This window comes from Ammodytes marinus (genome assembly GCF_949987685.1).
Source record: "Ammodytes marinus genome assembly, chromosome: 17".
NCBI classification, from domain to species: Eukaryota; Metazoa; Chordata; class Actinopteri; order Uranoscopiformes; family Ammodytidae; genus Ammodytes; species Ammodytes marinus.
Window position 1 is genome coordinate 22,752,836 of NC_137221.1, and position 18,730 is coordinate 22,771,565.

At 40.9% G+C, this 18,730-nt stretch overlaps 2 protein-coding genes across 2 annotated transcripts in view; both read left to right on the plus strand.

Moving 5' to 3' along the window:
• The first annotated feature begins 4,058 nt into the window (after positions 1 to 4,058).
• Positions 4,059 to 9,459, plus strand: sh3bgrl3 (SH3 domain binding glutamate-rich protein like 3). Its single transcript, XM_080045689.1, has 3 exons — positions 4,059 to 4,191; positions 5,960 to 6,127; positions 7,012 to 9,459. The coding sequence occupies exons 1-3, from the start codon at positions 4,147 to 4,149 to the stop codon at positions 7,075 to 7,077; spliced, it is 279 nt and encodes a 92-aa protein (XP_079901815.1). The 5' UTR covers positions 4,059 to 4,146; the 3' UTR covers positions 7,078 to 9,459.
• A 1,702-nt stretch (positions 9,460 to 11,161) lies between these two features.
• The window catches only part of trappc9 (trafficking protein particle complex subunit 9), a 228,972-nt gene continuing 221,403 nt past the window's right edge, over positions 11,162 to 18,730 (plus strand). The window contains exons 1-4 of the mRNA XM_080045758.1: positions 11,162 to 11,226; positions 12,370 to 12,969; positions 15,299 to 15,444; positions 17,302 to 17,427. Coding sequence (XP_079901884.1) covers positions 12,386 to 12,969; positions 15,299 to 15,444; positions 17,302 to 17,427 — 856 coding nt within the window. The 5' untranslated portion in view covers positions 11,162 to 11,226; positions 12,370 to 12,385. The remainder of the gene's footprint in view (positions 11,227 to 12,369; positions 12,970 to 15,298; positions 15,445 to 17,301; positions 17,428 to 18,730) is intronic.

The following is an 18,730-nucleotide window of genomic DNA, read 5'->3' on the forward strand; positions in this document are numbered from 1 at the left end:
ACACGGCTGATTTGTCAATGCTCTCCGGTAGGATGTCTTCAGAAACAATAATGGCATACATAAATACAATTAGGGAAATCTGGATATTTTCAAGTGAACCTCTGTTGCTAGGAGGTCTCTAGTGTTGAGACACAGTGAGTTAGAACAGGACAACCCAAGACAGAATCCCCTTACCAGCCGTTTGTCAATTTAAAGTTTGATCAGTCTTAACACTAAACTCCCTACCGCCCTATCTTCTTCACAGTGAAGGGTTCGTTGGAAGAAAATGCAGCTATCAATATATTTTTGCTAACTGTCCCCCAATTTGGCACCGACTGGAATATCTCAACACATGTTGCATGGTATGCAATCACATTTGGTTTGACATGCAGGACATGGCCCCCAGATTAAAAGGACCACTGACTTGGTGATCTAACGCCACCATGAGGTTGAGACTTTAGTATTCCGGACCACTATTAAAAAGATGGCAATGAAATGTGGTAGCGAAATCCAAAGTCGATGTCTCCGTTTCACTTCAGTGATCCCATTTGAATTGAAACATCCCAAACTTCCTTTGGCACCACAATTAGTGTGAATGTATGCAACAATTGCACAGATTAACCCAAATATTGGCAAAGTCATGCATGCACTTTGGTAATTGCTTAACTTTTTTCATCCAGTGGCACCACCAAGTCAGAATTCAAACTTAGTGAGTACTTTAATTCATGACCAATACATGGAACAATAAAAATTTAATCATACTCAGGCAGCAATACTTTTATATTTAGTTCTTATTAGCAAACGTCAGCATTCTACCATTCTAAACTAAGATGGGGAACATGGTCATCATTAACAACATTGTGTGCTCTACTGCCAGTTAGCATTATCATCATGAACATTAGCATGGCAACGTTAGCATGCTGATGTTAGCATTTAGTTCAAAGCACCGCTCGTAACAGGGACGTTGGCATGTCTGGTCTTGTCACCTGCCTTTACAAAAAGACAGAATCAGCAGGATGCTGTAAAGAAATGACCACTAGAAGATGTCTTGAGACAGAATTGGAGCATCAGAGCTACTCTTAGAAATATGTTGCAACATCTATAGACTTTCAGGTGCATAGTGGTTAAGATAGTGCTCTTCCACTGTTATTCATCTGGCCACACACAATGCAGGGCTCCCTCTGTGTGTGTGTGTGTGTGTGTGTGTGTGTGTGTGTGTGTGTGTGTGTGTGTGTGTGTGTGTGTGTGTGTGTGTGTGTGTGTGTGTGTGTGTGTGTGTGTGTGTGTGTGTGTGTGTGTGTGTGTGTGTGTGTGTGTGTGGCTGTCGCTGAGGGATGTGGCTGTTGGCCCGGAACACTAAATCTTATAGTAGGAATGAAGGCTTGTTGTGCCCCAGTGGGTTCATTCTCAAGAGGTAAAATCCCACCGTGAGAAAAAGTCCTGTTGGTTATAGTCATCCCTTTTGTCAAAATAAGCTCTACTGTAGTAGGCTACCACTGTACTGATCAATCAACACAACTTCTATGCAAAATATTCCAGGCCTCTGCAAATAGGGAGAACAAATCAGTATGCATGAAAGGCAACAGTGGGTGAGTGTTAATGCACTGAAGACAGTGTTCTACATATCCTGATTCTTGTCTCATATAGGTTTGTACAATGATAATCCAGCCAGCTGTAGAGTAAGTTTATACAAGTTCCAATGTTGAGTTCACTCTGAGGCAGACAGGCCGTGTGTGGGGAAAAGGACATGTGAACACACTGGCTGAAATGTTTGTGCTAATGTACAATATTTACTTTGTAAGAACATACAGTCCCTATTCCCTGTCAACAAAGAAACTGGAAAGGTTTCTTGTTGTGACCAATAAATGTAAGTCAATACTGTAATCTTTATTGAACTTAAACGGAGAGGCTCATCTTTTAAGTTCGACACAATAGACAAACCCAATAACATGTGCATTTTCTTATTTACTGGCAGATTTTATATTGGTTGCTGTTTTTATTGTTAACTATAAAATGATCTGGTGTTGTTAATACACAGCCTAGAGACTCTTCAAACAGGAATGTTGATAGCTACGGTGGGCCCCTTTTGTTTACTTACCCTTTGTTTACATGCCAGTTCACAGAGCGTATGCAGTGTACAAACACTGTATTTTTTTTCAGCACACACACAGTATGAACTGGTGGTGGATCATGAGGAGATATTCACTGAATTTGACAACAAGCATTCTCCAGAATCACAGATTCCACCTTTAACCATGACACTTTAACATGTGTTATAATGAAACCGCTGTATACTGGGATGTGATAGAATGCTCTTTATCATATGATACAGCACGTCAAAAACCCTTAGGCCTAAAACAGACAGACAGACAGAAACACACACACACACACACAACCCTTTTCGCTAACTGTGGCTTTGTGCAATTAATCAATTGATGGAAGCCAGATACAGTTACCTATAAGACACCCAAGCAGTGCTTCTTAGAGAGAACAATAGGCTTCATGGGGATAGGTCGATGTGTGGGTGTGTGGTTTTCTGGAATTCTCTGAAAGATGGATGAAGCAGAGAAGAGAAAATGAGGTACACAGGGGGGAAAGGAGGGTGGGCGGTTTAAGGAGGAGAAATAATGAGAGAAAAAAAGAAAGTATAAGTCCGAGGAGGAAGGGATGACATAAAAAGTGTAGCAGCTTTTATGAACTAAAAACATTACTGTTTGATCAAGGGGGAAAAAGAAATATATATTTTTTAAATGCCCAACAAAATCATCGAATAAAGTTCTGTACTGTCTCTTTAAACTGGCAGCAGCAGAGTCAAGTTCACCAGAATACAACTTATCAATTCCTGTTGTTTCCAGAATTGAACTACTGACATGTCAAAGGATAGCCATAGCTAATGGTTCTCTGTAGGGGTGCAATTAAGTTTATTTGCCTTGATAGTTGATTAATGATAGCATTATTGATCATTTTCTCATTTAGACCTACTTGTTTCATGAAATGCCAGGTCACTTTATCCAGTCCAAAGTTCGGTCTTCAATGTGATTGTTTTGTCCGACCAAATGTCCAAAGCCCCCAAAACAATTGGTTTGCTGTCATAGAAGACAAGATCTGGGAGGACATCAATATAAAGTCAACTCAAATTTGATGATTTGCAGACTTTTTATTATTTGAGCTTTAACTGTGCTTACCTGGCGAATAATGCTAAATGAATAAGTGGTTTATACCAATACACAGAGAGGAGGAGGTATCTGGGGTTAAAGGAGAAGGGCAAACATTTTTCTAATCTGTCTTTAAATAACACTCTCATGTCCATATGCACATAAAATGAATTATTGGCCGCTGTAATCATCCCTCCTATCCATAATGGACGTGAAGAGACGCTCTTATAACTCGACTCCACTGTAAAAGATAAAGGATCCACTTATGTATCATCTCTCAAAAATGCATTTCATGTTAAACCTTAGTTAACACAAGGGCTTGGCAATCCAGGCTAACTGAATCTAGAGGGTATGTGCTAGAGTGCCAAGTCCTCCATTATAGTCCTCCACTGTGGCTCTCAAAGAGAGCACTGTCCAGGGAGCACTGAAGCAAGCAAAACTAATTTGCATTAAAGGACTTGGATGGAATTGATTTGATAAAAGGATTATCTTCCTGGCGAATAGGCTGGGCTAAACATATAGGCCTACGCTTGACGCTTGTGGTAAGTATTTTTTGGACACACCTTAACCCTTACACATAACCAAAGTCGGAGTTTGAGGGTGTCAAAGGGAAGACTTAATTTGCCATAGGCCAACTGAGAAACACTTAAAGTGTTTTGTGGAGCTGCTAGGCTTAATCAACTTTGTGTCATCTCGGTTGGCAATGACTGGAATTTGACAGAAATTCATTTAGCCAATTAAAAAAGTTATGCACTATAGCTATAAGAAGCACATCTGCTAATGACTGCCCTAGGGCTATGCAACAAGTAAGACAGCCGGGGGTCAAGGCCGGGTGCTCCATGTTATGATATTTTAGTCAGCTTTTACTGTGATGGGAAACGTGTTTTATTTTGAAAGCAACGCTGCCAAGCTTCCCTACCTTTTAATCAATAACCGTTGAGCTTGACGCAAGGGTAGAGAAAACGTACCCGCGAGCACATACACAACAAAGGGAGTGGACGGACCTGCGGCAATGGGGATCAAACTGTACTACACCACTGTCACTGCCTCGCGGACGGTGAGTCGAGTTGCCATTATACGAGCGAACTTACCGTCGTGCTTTGAGTGTTCTGCCCCTGTGGCAGCATCAGCAGCAGCAGCTAACAAACGCTCGGTGCCGACAGACACACCCAGCAGCACCCGATCAGTTATAGCTTCCTCCTGACTTAACAGTGCAGCGGGCCTATGTGCTACTCAGCGCCCATTCACACCGTTATTATTGTAGCGTCAGCAGAAGCAGGTTGTAGGTGCAATGAAGTTCTCTGGACTTGCGAAGACGAGCCATTATTCTAGTGTCCACCTCATTTAATTTAATAGAGTGTGTTTGGCTAGCTGTTTTTGCTGAAATGTCTACCCCTTAAAGATTATATTTCTAAACAGTGTCATTATCATACTGTCAGGCCATGGACCTGTTACAAGAGTGTCACACTCATTTTGGTGGGCTACAGGCTGGCCCCCGATAATAAGGCTACGTATGGCGACCGAAATGAATAAATAAAAGTGTGGCGACTATATGTAGGCTATCCGTTTCCTGTATCGACATCTGTAGCCTGAGCCAGTCTTCGTGTAAAAAGTCGGCAATTTAAGGTTGCCTTGCGTGTAGCCAACACAAACTAACATTAAGGCTCTGTGTAGACAATGTAGCAATGTATCCACTCTACACACATCAAAAGCTGAACACCTGTTTGAAAAAAAAATACAAATTTTGTTGTGGGACAATTGCTACTCAATAGTTGTGTTACAGTTCGGCTACCTCAGACTGGCGGAAGGGGAGCGTGATAACCAATAATCCAGTGTTAAAAGTTAAAGTAAAAACGGACTAGTTAATATGTGAGCCGGATTGACGAGTAGACCCTCTAATCCAGTGAAAGTCAATGCGTGTCTCTCTGTATCATTCAATGTAGGCTAGGCTATTATTTGTTGGTCATTTTTTTAAATAGTTTGACTTTATAATGAAGTTTTGACACACATTTCCATAGTATTTATTAGTCTGACTCCAGTGGAACAGGTTGACATGCGGACGTGAAAACACTGACGTCGTGACGCAGAGCAGCGTCCCTTTGATGAAAACAGTGTATGGCGAAACACCAGGCCAAACATCTGGTGCTGATTAGCTCTGAGGAATTCATGTAGTGGAAATGTTTTTTTGTGGAAATGTTTTTTTTGTGTGACGTGCAACAGATAGGCCTATAACCCAAATCCAATGGCTCATATGTGTATCTGTACCAGTTCAACTGTAAACCTCTCTTATTTTGCAAGAGAGGCTTTTTTTCTACTGAGACTGTTCTCGCAAGGTTCATGACTCAAGTTCAAGTCAATTCCCCTTCTCTACTTCCCTTTCCTCACATCACGAGTTGCGAGGCCAATTCAATGCCAGCTTGTGTGTGTGTGTGTTTCCAGTAAGCGCTTGGCTTAGGTGTGGTCATCTAAAAAAAAAAAAAAAAAAAAAACCCTCCCAACTTCCTCAGATGCCACAAAAAGATAGCCGAGTGTTCACCAGGTCTATTAATCATCATCCAGACCGGGGCCAGATAAAGCTGCTGCTGCCTTTCAAAGCCACTCATATACCCTCAAAAAAGAGCTAGTGGTGTACTATACATTCTTCCTACCAGAGCACTGGGCCTTGAACAATGTCTACTCTCTATAGCCTAAGCCCGTCCTTGAGAAGAGATAGTATTTACACATTTTTTTTGAAGAGACCATCAAAGATTAGACTAAAGTATGATAAAAGCCATCTGTCTTTTGCTTCTGCATTCGTGATAAGTGCTGTGGTGTGGTCTTTGCAGGTGAAGTCTCAGCAGGCTGAAATGATGCGTATCCTGGACAGTAAAAGCATCCAGTACGAGCTCATAGACATCTCTGTGGGCGGGGAGGTTCGTGACGAGATGAGAAGCAAAGCAGGAAACCCAGCAGCGGTCCCTCCACAGCTCTTCAATGAGGACAAATACTGTGGGGTGAGGAAAGCACACACATTCACCATATTAAGAAAAAAGTCTCCAGCATCGTGGTCAAATAACAATGATGCTATATGTGGTTTTTAACTGCCACTGAGGTTGCACGTTTGAGCATAACATGTACTGTGCATCATTGTTATAGGGGTGCACCTCAGGAGCTGTTATAGGGACCAAAAACGTAGCTAAAAGAAGTAGAGAGAGATACTGCAATGGTAGACTACAAATTGTAGCTATAAATACCAATAATAAATGTTTGTATTGAAACATGTTTGGTCTAAATAAAAAGGCTTTCATGCACATGTTGTGTCCCACTCCCACATTATGTGACCCTGCGTTGGTTCATATACACAACCAAACATCCGCTGTGTTTGTGTTCAACGTGACGTCAGTCAGGTCCTAAACAGCTCGAGACCATTGAATGAAAAAAGCGCTACTTTGAGTCTGACGTATATAGGAGAGAAAGCTGCAGCCCAGAACGCTCCTCAATATGTATGATACTAATACTGATATCATTGATCAGGGGGCCAGAAACATAAGTCTACAAACATGTGTTTTGTCTGTTTGTTTTGATTGTTTTTTTCTGTTCATGTGCCCGGGGGGACTACAGATGGGAATAAGCTTAAAGCTCAATATGGCACTTAACATCTCTCCTCATTGTTTAAGTTGAATGTATTTTGTACATGGTCCCTGATACAAATAAAGATAAAAAATAAATAAAAATTAAATGCAGGAGAATGTTGATCCCTAATTGCTGGATGTGTACATATAGGTAACTGTTTTCAATTAAGTTCAGCTGAAGCTTACGGCACAGCTGTAGCTCTTTTGAATGCACTGTATGTACGTGTTTTTCGAGTTTGCCGATTGACACTCCCTCCTCTCCACAGGACTTTGAAATGTTTTCTGATGCGGTGGAAGAGGACACGGTCGACCAATTTCTCAAACTGGCGTGAGGAGAACGGCCGGAGTGTAATCCTCCATCTTAACCCCATTCCACCACCCTCCCACCTTATGCCCTCTCGCAGGCCCTCTATCCCAGTCTCTCCCTGCACCACTGGCAGTGTGCACTCACTTACCATGCCATAATGAAGAATGCCAAATATCTCCTATCCAACCAATCAGAAGGCAGACATCCCCTCCCCACTACTGCACCATTAGACTCTCAGTCTTAATCAGTTTTATTTTTTTACATGTTTCTTTTTTGTTCTTACCTTTTTTGATATCTTGCAGACATGACCTGTCTAGTGTATCTTGGTGCTCCTAGTTCACTAGGAATCAGTGAGGTGTCTAAATGTGCTGTAATTATAGGCCGACTAATCTTGGCTGTGAACACACGATCGCTGGAGATTAAACTAATCCACCCGGTGACAACATTCAACACACAATCTTCCAGATCCGCAGCAGACCAAAACACACCGTCGTTATCACTCAGTCTTATCTACTTTGTCGTCTGATTTTTTTGTAGCCTTCAACTTCCCATGTACATGAATGCACACACTTTTTGTACTTCACGTGGATGCAAATGTATGCAACAACAGTAGCAAGGACTGAAATGTCTGTTTAAACCTGATTCATTAGGAATTACAGCAGCTAAAGAGGCATCCTTCTGGCCTGGAAAACTTTTTTTGTAATTTGGTTTTATGCAGCATATGATCAGAGGTGTGGTTCTGAAAATTGAAACCCGCTGGGACAAACCTGTTTGGACAAATGAATGAAATACAAATACAAATGACTTATCTGAAGCTATAAACTAAAGGTACCCCATGAAGGCATTTTTTATGCAAACAAACAAAAGTTAAGTTTACCTTCAGTGTTATACTCAACATAAGGGATTGTCCTTGTGGTCCACCAAATGTTTTAATTGCATGTCCTTCCTTACATTCTCAAAGATGGTCCAAAACAAATCTTCTGCTATTTTGATTTTCTTAGGCATCTTAACGCCACCAACTGTTGAACAAAATAACTCCTAAAAACTTGGCTCTATAGCACTACTAGTGTCCAACAATATCCATAAAGTAAATTTTTTAAGATAAATTGTGGAAATGCCACACATTTCTTGGGAATATTTTGGCAAAATTCCCATGTCTGCAGTAATTTGGGTCTTTTTTAATTGAATATGGATGAGCACTATGTTAACAACAAAATGTAGTCAGTGTGCATTGTCAACATTCAAAGTCTATTTTTTGATTCCTTCCCTGGCGGTAGCGCCTCAGAAATCATTGACTAAAAGTTCAAATAACACACATCATGGCTTTTGGATTCATGACCTCAGTATTTCTAAAATCCTGGCCACACCCCCGTTGGTGTGTAGCATCATTTGGATAGAAAACACTCTCATAAGCTATATTAATATGGTCACCAATGGGTCCAACTAAAAAGAAAAAGGTTTGTTTACCTCACCAACACTCATCAGTGGTAGACCATTTCAATAATTAGCTGATTCATTTTAGCATCACATTTCCTCGTGTCACATTCGGTGCCAATTCATATCTGTAGTATTAGTAGGTATTCACTGTTAGTATTATCTCTTTCCTGCCATCTTCCACTTTTTCCATTATCCGAACAACTTGAAAAACTTCGCTCTCGGAAACGACGACGAGATAAAAACACACCAAACATTTCAATGGAGCGCTTCTTATCGATTGTAACGGGCTCCACCAAAGACATGGGACTCTTTTCTAGCTTTTGACCACGTAGCTTTTTTTCATTTCCTCTGCTTATTTTAAGTAACAGTTTCACTGATGGTCCTGGGCATGAACATGCAGTTAATGTGACTATACACTGAAACCCTGCCTCATTCTGAATACAGACAGAACGATCAAAGCTGGTGTATTAAGATTGACCTGACCCTTTGAGTCTTAACAAGCCTTATAGGGAACACTCACCACATGGGAAAAAAATGAAGGCTTCACTTATTTGTGCTTTTATGTACATTCATTCAGTTGAAATGTAATGTTCATTTATTGGGTTGTGTGTCTTTTAAGAAATTGAGAACAACATGGGGTTTCCTCTCTTTTATTCGTAACATCTTTCAAACCATCCTGCTTTCAAAGTTGTGCTGTTACGGTTTGGGACCCCTTGTATTGAAAGCCTTCCCACGCAAGGTTTGTGCACTGTTTTGTAAGTCAATGGTTGTAGATGTGTCACCTGTTATTGATGTATATTCACTATCAACCATGTTTTAGACATTCCATGTCTCTCTTGGAGCTCCTGCTTTGCTTTTGGACCAATTCCCCTGGGCCAAAAAAAAGAAGAATATATAGGGAATAAAATGCTGTTGTCTTCCAAGAAGATTGTGAAAGTGATTTATGGGTGAAAATGAAATAAAATGGAGTTGAATCTACCTGACTGGTTATATATTTTTCTTTTATCTGTGGGAGTTTCCTTTAACTTTTAAACGGTGATCGATTGTAACAACTTAATTAAAACTTGTCATTTCCTATCCATAGTCCTAGTTTTGATGAGGAATCTTACAGGATAGTGTGGGGGGAATCCTTCCAACCACAAGGGGAGGCATTTTTAATTCTCAAGTCAGTGGAATGTTTTGGTTGCCAAGTCAGTCACATGGATGCCAGCTTCCACACTCGGTGTCAGTACGCCAGTTGTACATACTTTATTATGAATATGGCCTGTTTATTATTCATTGATGTTATCAAGTTTGAAGATAGTTTTTGAGTTTACATTTAAATACATTGCTTTTTCATATGATTTTGCCATAAGGTATTTTATAACATAGTTAGTTAAATTGACATGCCTCTCCAAATAGGAAATCATAGTAGATCTGATAATGATGAACATTACACAATTAAATATAATATGAAGTAGATTAAAATGCTCAAATTTGCATAGCGTATGTACAGTATTTAAATAGCTTGCTCAGTTGTAGTACCTGATTTGTTCCCTGGCGGCGCAGCATATTAATATTCCATCTTTGCAGAAGAAGAAATAAGTCAAGCTGAGGAGAGGACGTAGGAAACATTATCTCCATAAATATAGCCTACTTTCATGGTTAATAATAATAATAATAATAATATGATTAAGTCTTTGTATAGGTCTAGCACTTTGTTCTACAATAATGCAGCTTAAAGTATTTTACAATAAGCCTAGGCTACATGAATAGGGTCCTGTAGGCTATACAATACAATAGAAGTCGGGTAAACATAACAATAGGGATATAATTACATTATAATAAAATAAGATGGAAAGACAACCCTTGATAGAGGAAGCAAAAATAATAAGATTTTTTTTTTTGAAGCAGCAGTGTAGAAGCCATTATAAACTTTTTTGAACATAGTGCTCTTGAAGGCAGCCTGAAAATGGCCCATTCCCTTAATCAAGCCTCGAAATATCAGCTAGAAATCAGCTGTGTTGGGCCTCAGTATGGCGCTGTCGCTGCTGTGGCTGGTGTGGAGTGTCATCCATGTGAGTGGCATTTTTAAAGATGTAGCCTACAGAGTACTTTTATGGTGAGGTCCCTTCACTTGCATGTGAGTTAAAGGACAGGGATATAACACGTGTTTCACCAGTTCTAGTGTGTAGTGACTATTGATGTGAGTCACTCATATATAGTATAAGAGGAGTCACTTGTGGTGAGTGGTAGCACCCCTAGGCACTCCTCGGTGTAGTTTGCCTCTCAGCAGTTGGCCTCACTGCTATTTTAGATAAGGCATATATAAATTATTTTTCAGCTATTTGTAATACAGAATATTTTCCCCTTTAGTTATCTTGTTTACAAATTTTTGCACACTAATCCTTTTTATCCTTAGTAGTTCCAGTTATTGCACATTTTGACTGTTTTTCTATTTAAAATAAAGATTTGGTTTATTTTGAATTTCCATCTCTGTCAGTTAAACGAATCTGTTTACCTTATCAGCATTGTTAATATTATTCAACACAAAAGTTACATCCCTTATCATACCCCCAATTCTCCCCCTATCGCCACTCGCTACACTTACTACTTACTACAACAGTAGAACGTAGGCTACTACGACAGAGGGTTTTATTTTGAAAGGAATACCCGGAAGCGTTCCTGCTGTTGAGCGTTGCAAATAAAGCACTGGTCTAAAGAAGGAAGCTGTGAAACTTGACAGGTTACTTCTAAGGTAATGTGAGTTAACATTATATATTAAAGACAAACTACATATATCAGAAAAGCTTACTGGCATAATATGCTATTACGTGCATAAATGACCTGCTTATTTCCGCCAGCGTTGTTACTATGTGACTGTCACGAGCAGCCAATTCATTGGTCAGCTAGCTAAACTAAGCTAAGCTAGCTGACATACAATGTTTTTAGACGAGAATTTAGCTTCACGTGAGCCTTTTTTCTCTGAGAGGAAATAAGCGACTTAAAAGCGAATGGCACGAGGGCTGGTTACGTATCTCGTGTTCGTCCCATTTTACAGCATTAACGCTGTCAACTGTTACTTTCAACCTGACACCGCTCAGTGTTTCTATTAGCAATGACAACAGCAGGTGCAAATATAACGATGCATTCGTTAGAAACACCTTTCTGATATCAGTATTATTATCATACATATTGAGGAGCTTTCTGGGCTGCATCTTTCTCTCCTATATAGCCTACGTCAGACTCAAAGTAGCGATTTTTCATTCAATGGTCTCGAGCTGTTTTGGACCTGACTGACGTCACGTTGAACACAAACACAGCTGATGTTTGGTTGTGTTTATGAACCAACGCAGGGTCACATAATGTGGGAGTGGGACACAACATGTGCATGAAACATGTTTCAATACAAACATTTATTATTATTGCTACAATTTGTAGTCTACCTTTGCATTCTCTTGCTCCTTCTGATGAGATGTTCTACTGCTACAGATCAGTCTTACAAATGCATTTTCTGCATGTTTTGAAAACAAAATGTGTAATAAATCACTCTCAATTAACACAAAATTAACAAATCCTTCTTCAACAACCTTCAGAATAGTGCTAAGATTGCTAATGGAATGTTTAGTTAGAGACTTAGTATTGAAACAAAACTAATGGTGAGATTATGGCCGTTAAAGATGGTCGTGTGGGAGAAATATACAAACAGACAAGGTTTAGTCAAATGAACACCCGAATGTACATTTTGCACCTTCCATTGAAATACTAATAAGAAAGAAAACATGTTATGGAAGCAAAATAGCCCAAAAAGTCTCAAGCCCAAAACAACTGACTGGCATGTTTTTGCCTGTAAGTATCTCACCTTTTTAAACATTTCCCTTTTAACCTTCCCCCACCTCAGCCCACCGTGTGTGAAGATGAGCGTGCCCGACTACATGCAGTGCGCCGAGGACCACCAGACGGTGCTGGTGGTGGTGCAGCCGGTGGGCATCGTGCCCGAGGACCAGTTCTTCAAGATCTACAAGCGCATCTCCGCCGTGGCACAGCTGAGCGTGCGCGACTCCCAGCGGCTGCTCTACATCCGCTACCGCCACCACTACCTGCCCGAGAACAACGAGTGGGGCGACTTCCAGACCCACCGCAAAGTGGTGGGCCTCATCGCCGTCACCACCTGCGCCAGCGCCAAGGACTGGCCCCAGACCGCCGAGCGCTTCCACGGCCAGAAGGAGGTGTACAGCTCCACGCTCTACGACTCGCGCCTGCTGGTCTTTGGGCTCCAGGGGGACATAGCCGATCAGCAGAGGACAGACATGGCCTTCTACCCCGGGTTTGACGACTGCCCCGACGTGGAGAAGAGGGTGGAGGACTTTGTGGAGTCCATCTTCATAGTGCTGGAGTCCAAGAGGCTGGACCGGGCCACGGACAAGTCCGGGGACAAGATCCCGCTGCTCTGCGTGCCCTTTGAGAAGAAGGACTTTGTGGGTTTGGACACGGACAGCAGGTGAGTTGCCTCTGTTATTTTTTTTGCTGAATAACAACCCTTTTTTTTTTTCAGAAGCACTTTTATGCGTCTGGAGGCTGGTTAAGGAGCGCTTGGATGTTCACGGCAGTCAGTAAATGTGTTAAACTACACTGCGTTATTTGCAAGTTGTTAACGGAGTTCCTGCAGATCCTACGTCTTAAAGGGCATTGAGTATATTAATCGCAAACTATGGCCTATGGTCTTAAATCTCATTCCAAATAGAGTTTAAAAAGTCCTAAAACTTGAACTGGCTTAAAGCTGTAGGAACCCTATGTGTTTCTTTCTGTGTGAAGTAGCCTCAAGCCTTCTGCTATAAACGTGTCCTCTCAAAAATCTCTCTTGATTTTTGCTGCATTAATTTTTGTTTGTTCACCTTGGTTTATTTGTCTTTCTTTTTTTTTTCTTTCATACTGTCCTGTGAGTTTATTGTTGGGTGTGAAAAGGTGAGAAGTTAGACTTGTAAGTTTAGTCAACCCCCTACCGATCCCATCAGCTTTTGTAGCTCTGACCTCAGAGACACACCCACACCTTAGTGCTGTTGTGCTTTTTGCTCATGACTCCAAGCCAAAACTCCCCCATGCAGTACACAGCTGTGACACTAGATACTACATTAGAAAGAAGGCCAGAATTACGCATACGTTAATCTAGGCAAATTCAGTGCACACACAGTATGTATAGCGTATAATGAGATATTCACTGTTTTTGACAAAAAGGGATTTTAACAACAGTTGTCTCCAGAATAGCTGATTCCTCTTTTAATTGAGTCTCTATGATACAGTTATTTTTGTAGGGAACATGTATGTAGGAATCTATTAGGGAAATGATAGACTTGTTGGATAAAGTGCAACCATAATTTGTATCATACTTTACAAAGCTAACTGAAACCAGTGGCTACCAGTGGCTCAGCCCCTAATGTTAAAAAAGTGTCTATTTTCAATCCAAAGAAATATATATATATAATATTTATGTGCCGCTGCCTGCAACATGCAAAAAACACACAAAAGCGCTAATAGTTTGGACCCGCTGGTCACAATTTGGCAGTGTACAGGCTGGCAAGCTTTTTTCCCAGCTTCACTAGAACATTTGGATTGAGATTTTGTCTGTTTGGCTGGAGACACTGGAGCGATACGCAGGCCCCACATGGATCTCATACTCTGTATTCATGAAAGCATACCTCCCTTTTCCAGCTTGGCCCGGCACTACAGCAGCTACTCATAACAACATGCATTTCATAATGGCATCCAAGACCAAAGAGCCAGCTTGATTGCCGTGGTTAATTTGGAGTCTCTTAAGAGGAACCTTTTTATTTATTAAAAAAATTACCACGTCAGAACTATTTAATTGTTTTTCAGAAGTAGCCTGCTGAGCATTACCAGCGTGCATATTTAATATACCATATTTATGATCTAGATCTCCCCCCCCCAGAAAAGCTATATAGACCTGTATCTCTGCTTCTATATACAGCTGAGAAAAGTTTGTCCACGGCTCCATTTCACCTCGAGTCGTCCCCCTACCCCACTCTATTGTCTTCACATGACCTTGTTCCCAGTGTATCAGAGAGCTCAAATGTCGAGAACAATGTGGTTCATCACTTTCCTAAAAAGCAGTTCCATTTCCCCTGTGTTCCCGGGGAAGCTGCCCCCTCTCTTCTGTGTTAAGCCTACAGAGTCGCACTGTCAGTCTGTTTGTACTCTTGTCTTTGTTTTGTTGCCCTCCTCTGCCTGTGCTCTCCCAGCCCCATAGTACCCCTCTGTTAGCTGACTGATAAGATTCACCCGAGTCTCCTCTCCTGCTATGGCAAGCCGTTGTAACATTTGATAGGTAGCCTTGATAAGTCATCATTCAGTTACAGATTATGTTGAACAATTCTGTTTTGACTAGGCGAAAATGAAGATTGCACATTTCTGTAATGAGAAATACCATACACATGAGTGGGGAAAAAGTGACGTCATTTTGCCTAGGAAGAATGACATGGATATATCTGTAATTATTAAGTTTTGATGAGTCATAATCAATTTACATTTTGATGACTAGTCATCATAATGCCAAATTTATGTTTATCTGTCATTTTATCTCCAGATGATCAAATGTAGCCATTTAGATGTTACAACGGCCTGCCATACTCCAGGCTTTCGCTGGCATAAGAAATGACAATAACAGAAAATAGACAAAGCTTTTTTTTCTTTTAAAACAGGGTAGGATATCACTTTAAAAAAAAAATGTAATTAAATATTGTAGCAACTTCATTCAACTCCTGCTGTTGTCTGAATTTATTGTTTCTCTCTCCACCGCGTCTCTCCTCCTCCAGGCATTATAAGAAGCGCTGCCAGGGCCGGATGAGGAAGCATGTGGGGGACCTGTGTCTGCAGGCAGGCATGCTGCAGGACGCCCTGGTCCACTACCACATGTCCGTGGAGCTGCTCAGGGGGGTGAATGATTTCCTCTGGCTGGGTGGTAAGTCTGGACAATGGGGCAAGCTTCCATTGCTACAAGATGGGATTTACTAGGGGGAGGGGGGGGGGGGATAGTGTCTGTATTGTGTGCACATCTTTTTCAATTTCAATGTTGAGCTTATGAAATTCATCAGCGGACAGTTCTGACAAACACTAGATTTTTGAGGCCATAATTCAAAATGGAGTTTGTCTTTTTAGCACTCGCAACAACATTTTGTTATTTTAAAATGTTGATCTGGTATAATGGTGACAGTTAGTTGCTGCATTTTTGTTGCTATTTATCTATCAACATATATACTGCTGTGTTTCTCTCATGATTTAATGAAGACCAAAAATACTGTTCGGCTTGTCATTGGTCAGGCTCTCATCCGCAATTAATCCTTGACCCAAACATTTCACCAGGTTTGAGTCTTCACTATCTTAAAATCCATTTCTGGTGTGGTTTGTGTGTGGTGAGAACGTGATCTGACTGAAACAGACCCAACTGTAGGAAGCACTGACTATATTTGGACTAAACAAGCTCCCGTAGAAAGCTACGCGATGCATGATAGGATGAAGACAATCTACTTTCTGTAGTTTCTTTCTGTAGTTTTCCCAGCATGGAAAGTCTGACCAATTGTAGAGCAGTTCAGGAGATAGGGGGCCTCTACGAATAGTCCAATCTCCTAACCTATAAACCTCCTTTCCTTAATCCCAAACGTCATCGGGGTTAAGGAGAGATGAAAAGGTGCTTCCTATCGAACATAGGAAAAGACAGCACTGTTTCAAATGAATTCGACTCCACTTTTCCTAACCGACGTCATTGCGCGACGGCAGGTAGTGCTGACGTGAGTCTCTAGCGTGAAACTACACTATTTTCCGAAAATTGACTACAACAAGCGCTCGTTTGACCCATGCGTTCTTTTCATATTGATTTTAATCAGGTTGTCGCCAACAGAGTGAGAATCACTTAGATCGGACTTGGCCAAGGGGAATATTCAAGGCCACTTGAATCCCAATTTACATGTGAAAAAAAGAGGCTACACTTAGGCCTATGTTGTTGTTTGAAATGAACTGCCCCCAGTAGCCTAGTCTTCCTTAAATGTGAAGTTGGCATTTTATTTTCTTATGGTGTAAATGATGTGCTACGAAAATAACTATTATGATGTTGGTCTTTTATGAGTTCTTTATGAGTTCTTCTCTTCTCTCTTCTGTTTTACCTCTCGTTAGTATTCGTGTAGAGTCGGTAAACTCCGTCGGTGGCTTGTTGCTTTAAATATTGCCGCTGTAAAGGATTATGGGATACCACTATCTCCTTTCCTTTCGCATAGGTTGGTCCGGAGTAACCTATGCTAAAGGAGGGTTAAAGGATGACTCGAGGCTCCTTTCCTAAGCATTTTGAGAATTCGAATCACCTATCCGCCGAGTACTTCCAGTTCATCTCGATAGGAAAGGAAATTTCCTTTGCAAAAAAGAGAATCCGTAGAGGCCCAGGGTATTGCTCCTGCCCTATACACATCTGACCAATGAGTGACAAGAAGGCTCTCGCGTGGCTTATACATCGACTGATTTGGACCAGATGAGATGTTTGGTCTGAAAGAGAAACCGAACCTTTTGACCAAACAATACAAAGTGTCATTCTCACATCTGGTGCGAACCAAGAAAGCAAACTGGAAGCAGACTATCAGGTGTGAAAGCGCCCCCTTAGTGAGTGCAAAAGTCCAATATGTTTCAGTTTTCTTGCATCATGAAAAGTTGATTCAACCAATCAGCATTGTGAGAATGTCAGGGGTTGTCAAACTTAAATAACCCTTTAAGGTTCTTCCAAGATTCTAAGATGTGAAGATTTGTTTTTCTGATATTTCTTTTTGCCCTCTAGCTGCGTTGGAGGGTTTGTGTTCAGCCTCCGTCATATTCCACTACCCCGGAGGCACGGCAGGGAAGAACGCGGGACGTAAGCCCAGCGTGTCCCAGCCGGCAGATGCAGGGAAGCGCCACAGACCAGGTGAGCACATCACTCTGTAACCACCACCATGAGAAAAGATAGTAGCTGACTGCCTGTTGTCTGTGAGCCAGTTGTGATTGAGTGAGAACGTCACTGCTGAGTGGCAGCTCAGACACCGCTAAGCTAAGCTGCTTCCTTTTGTGTGTGCAAGACTACAACAGGTTAGCTTCATTAACCGCCCAAGCTTCTCTTATTTAAGCCTGATGACTCTGCTAATTGGATTAAAACTTAACATACTTTAATCTGTTTACCCTGTAATTAACATGCTTTTAACACACTGCACTGTGTGTAACTGCACTTGTTAATCTATAAATAACACTAATAATTCATATTGATGAATTAATCTTGATTGGACAATCAACAGAGCATCATCCTCTGCCAGTTTGATTCTGAAACGCAATGGAGCGCTGCTTTTATAATTCCTGCATGATAGCTGAAGACTGTGCTATTAAGGTTGCTCTGAGTTAGAAACCTAGTGTAGAGTATTAGGGTCACCAGAGAGAAAAAAAAGAGCAGAGGTGGAATTCTTTCATTAAGCAATTCGAGAATAAATAAAAAAAAACGTCTAGAATAAAAGCTGAAATACAATGTGGAGAATTAACCTGACAAATAAAGGCTTTTGAGCTTCCGGTATTTTCGTCTTTATTTTTGACATTTCGTCTTTATTCTGTAAGAAAAATGTAGAGTGAAACACAGTTAAGATTCTAACCAGCAAATTGCATATAGACATTCTGTGTTTAAATGAACGTACAAAATGAACAAGAAACAGGGTGCTGATAGGAAGCGGAGATGTAGCAGTGATTAGGGCTCAATTCTTTTTACGGTACCGACCGAAATGCCTAAATGCTATCGAGTATTGAAAAAAAGCAATCATTCTAAAGATGTAAAAGTACTGGTTATGGGCTGTGTGGAGCTGCAGTGGCTCAGGAGATAGGGGATGTTGTGGTAATCTGAAAGCAGTTACTACGATGGTCGCTAAGTTAAAGTTTGCTTTAATTATATTTCGTATGTGTTTTTTACGATAATGTGCAATGTCATCTTGTTAAAATGTATTTCATCAAATTGGTATCGAAAAAAATATCGTTCAGGAACCAATCGAAGTCAAGGTATCGGTATCAATATGGAACATGTTTGAACGATACCCAGACCTGGCAGTGATATTCACAAAGTAAACTCAAATCAAAGTTACAAATATGCAGTGATGACAAGTTGAACAGTACGCCCACAACCAACACATCTGTAAATAGTGGCTATGCAATATAGTTTAACAAATGGATTGTATGTATTCTGTTTGGTGTAAATT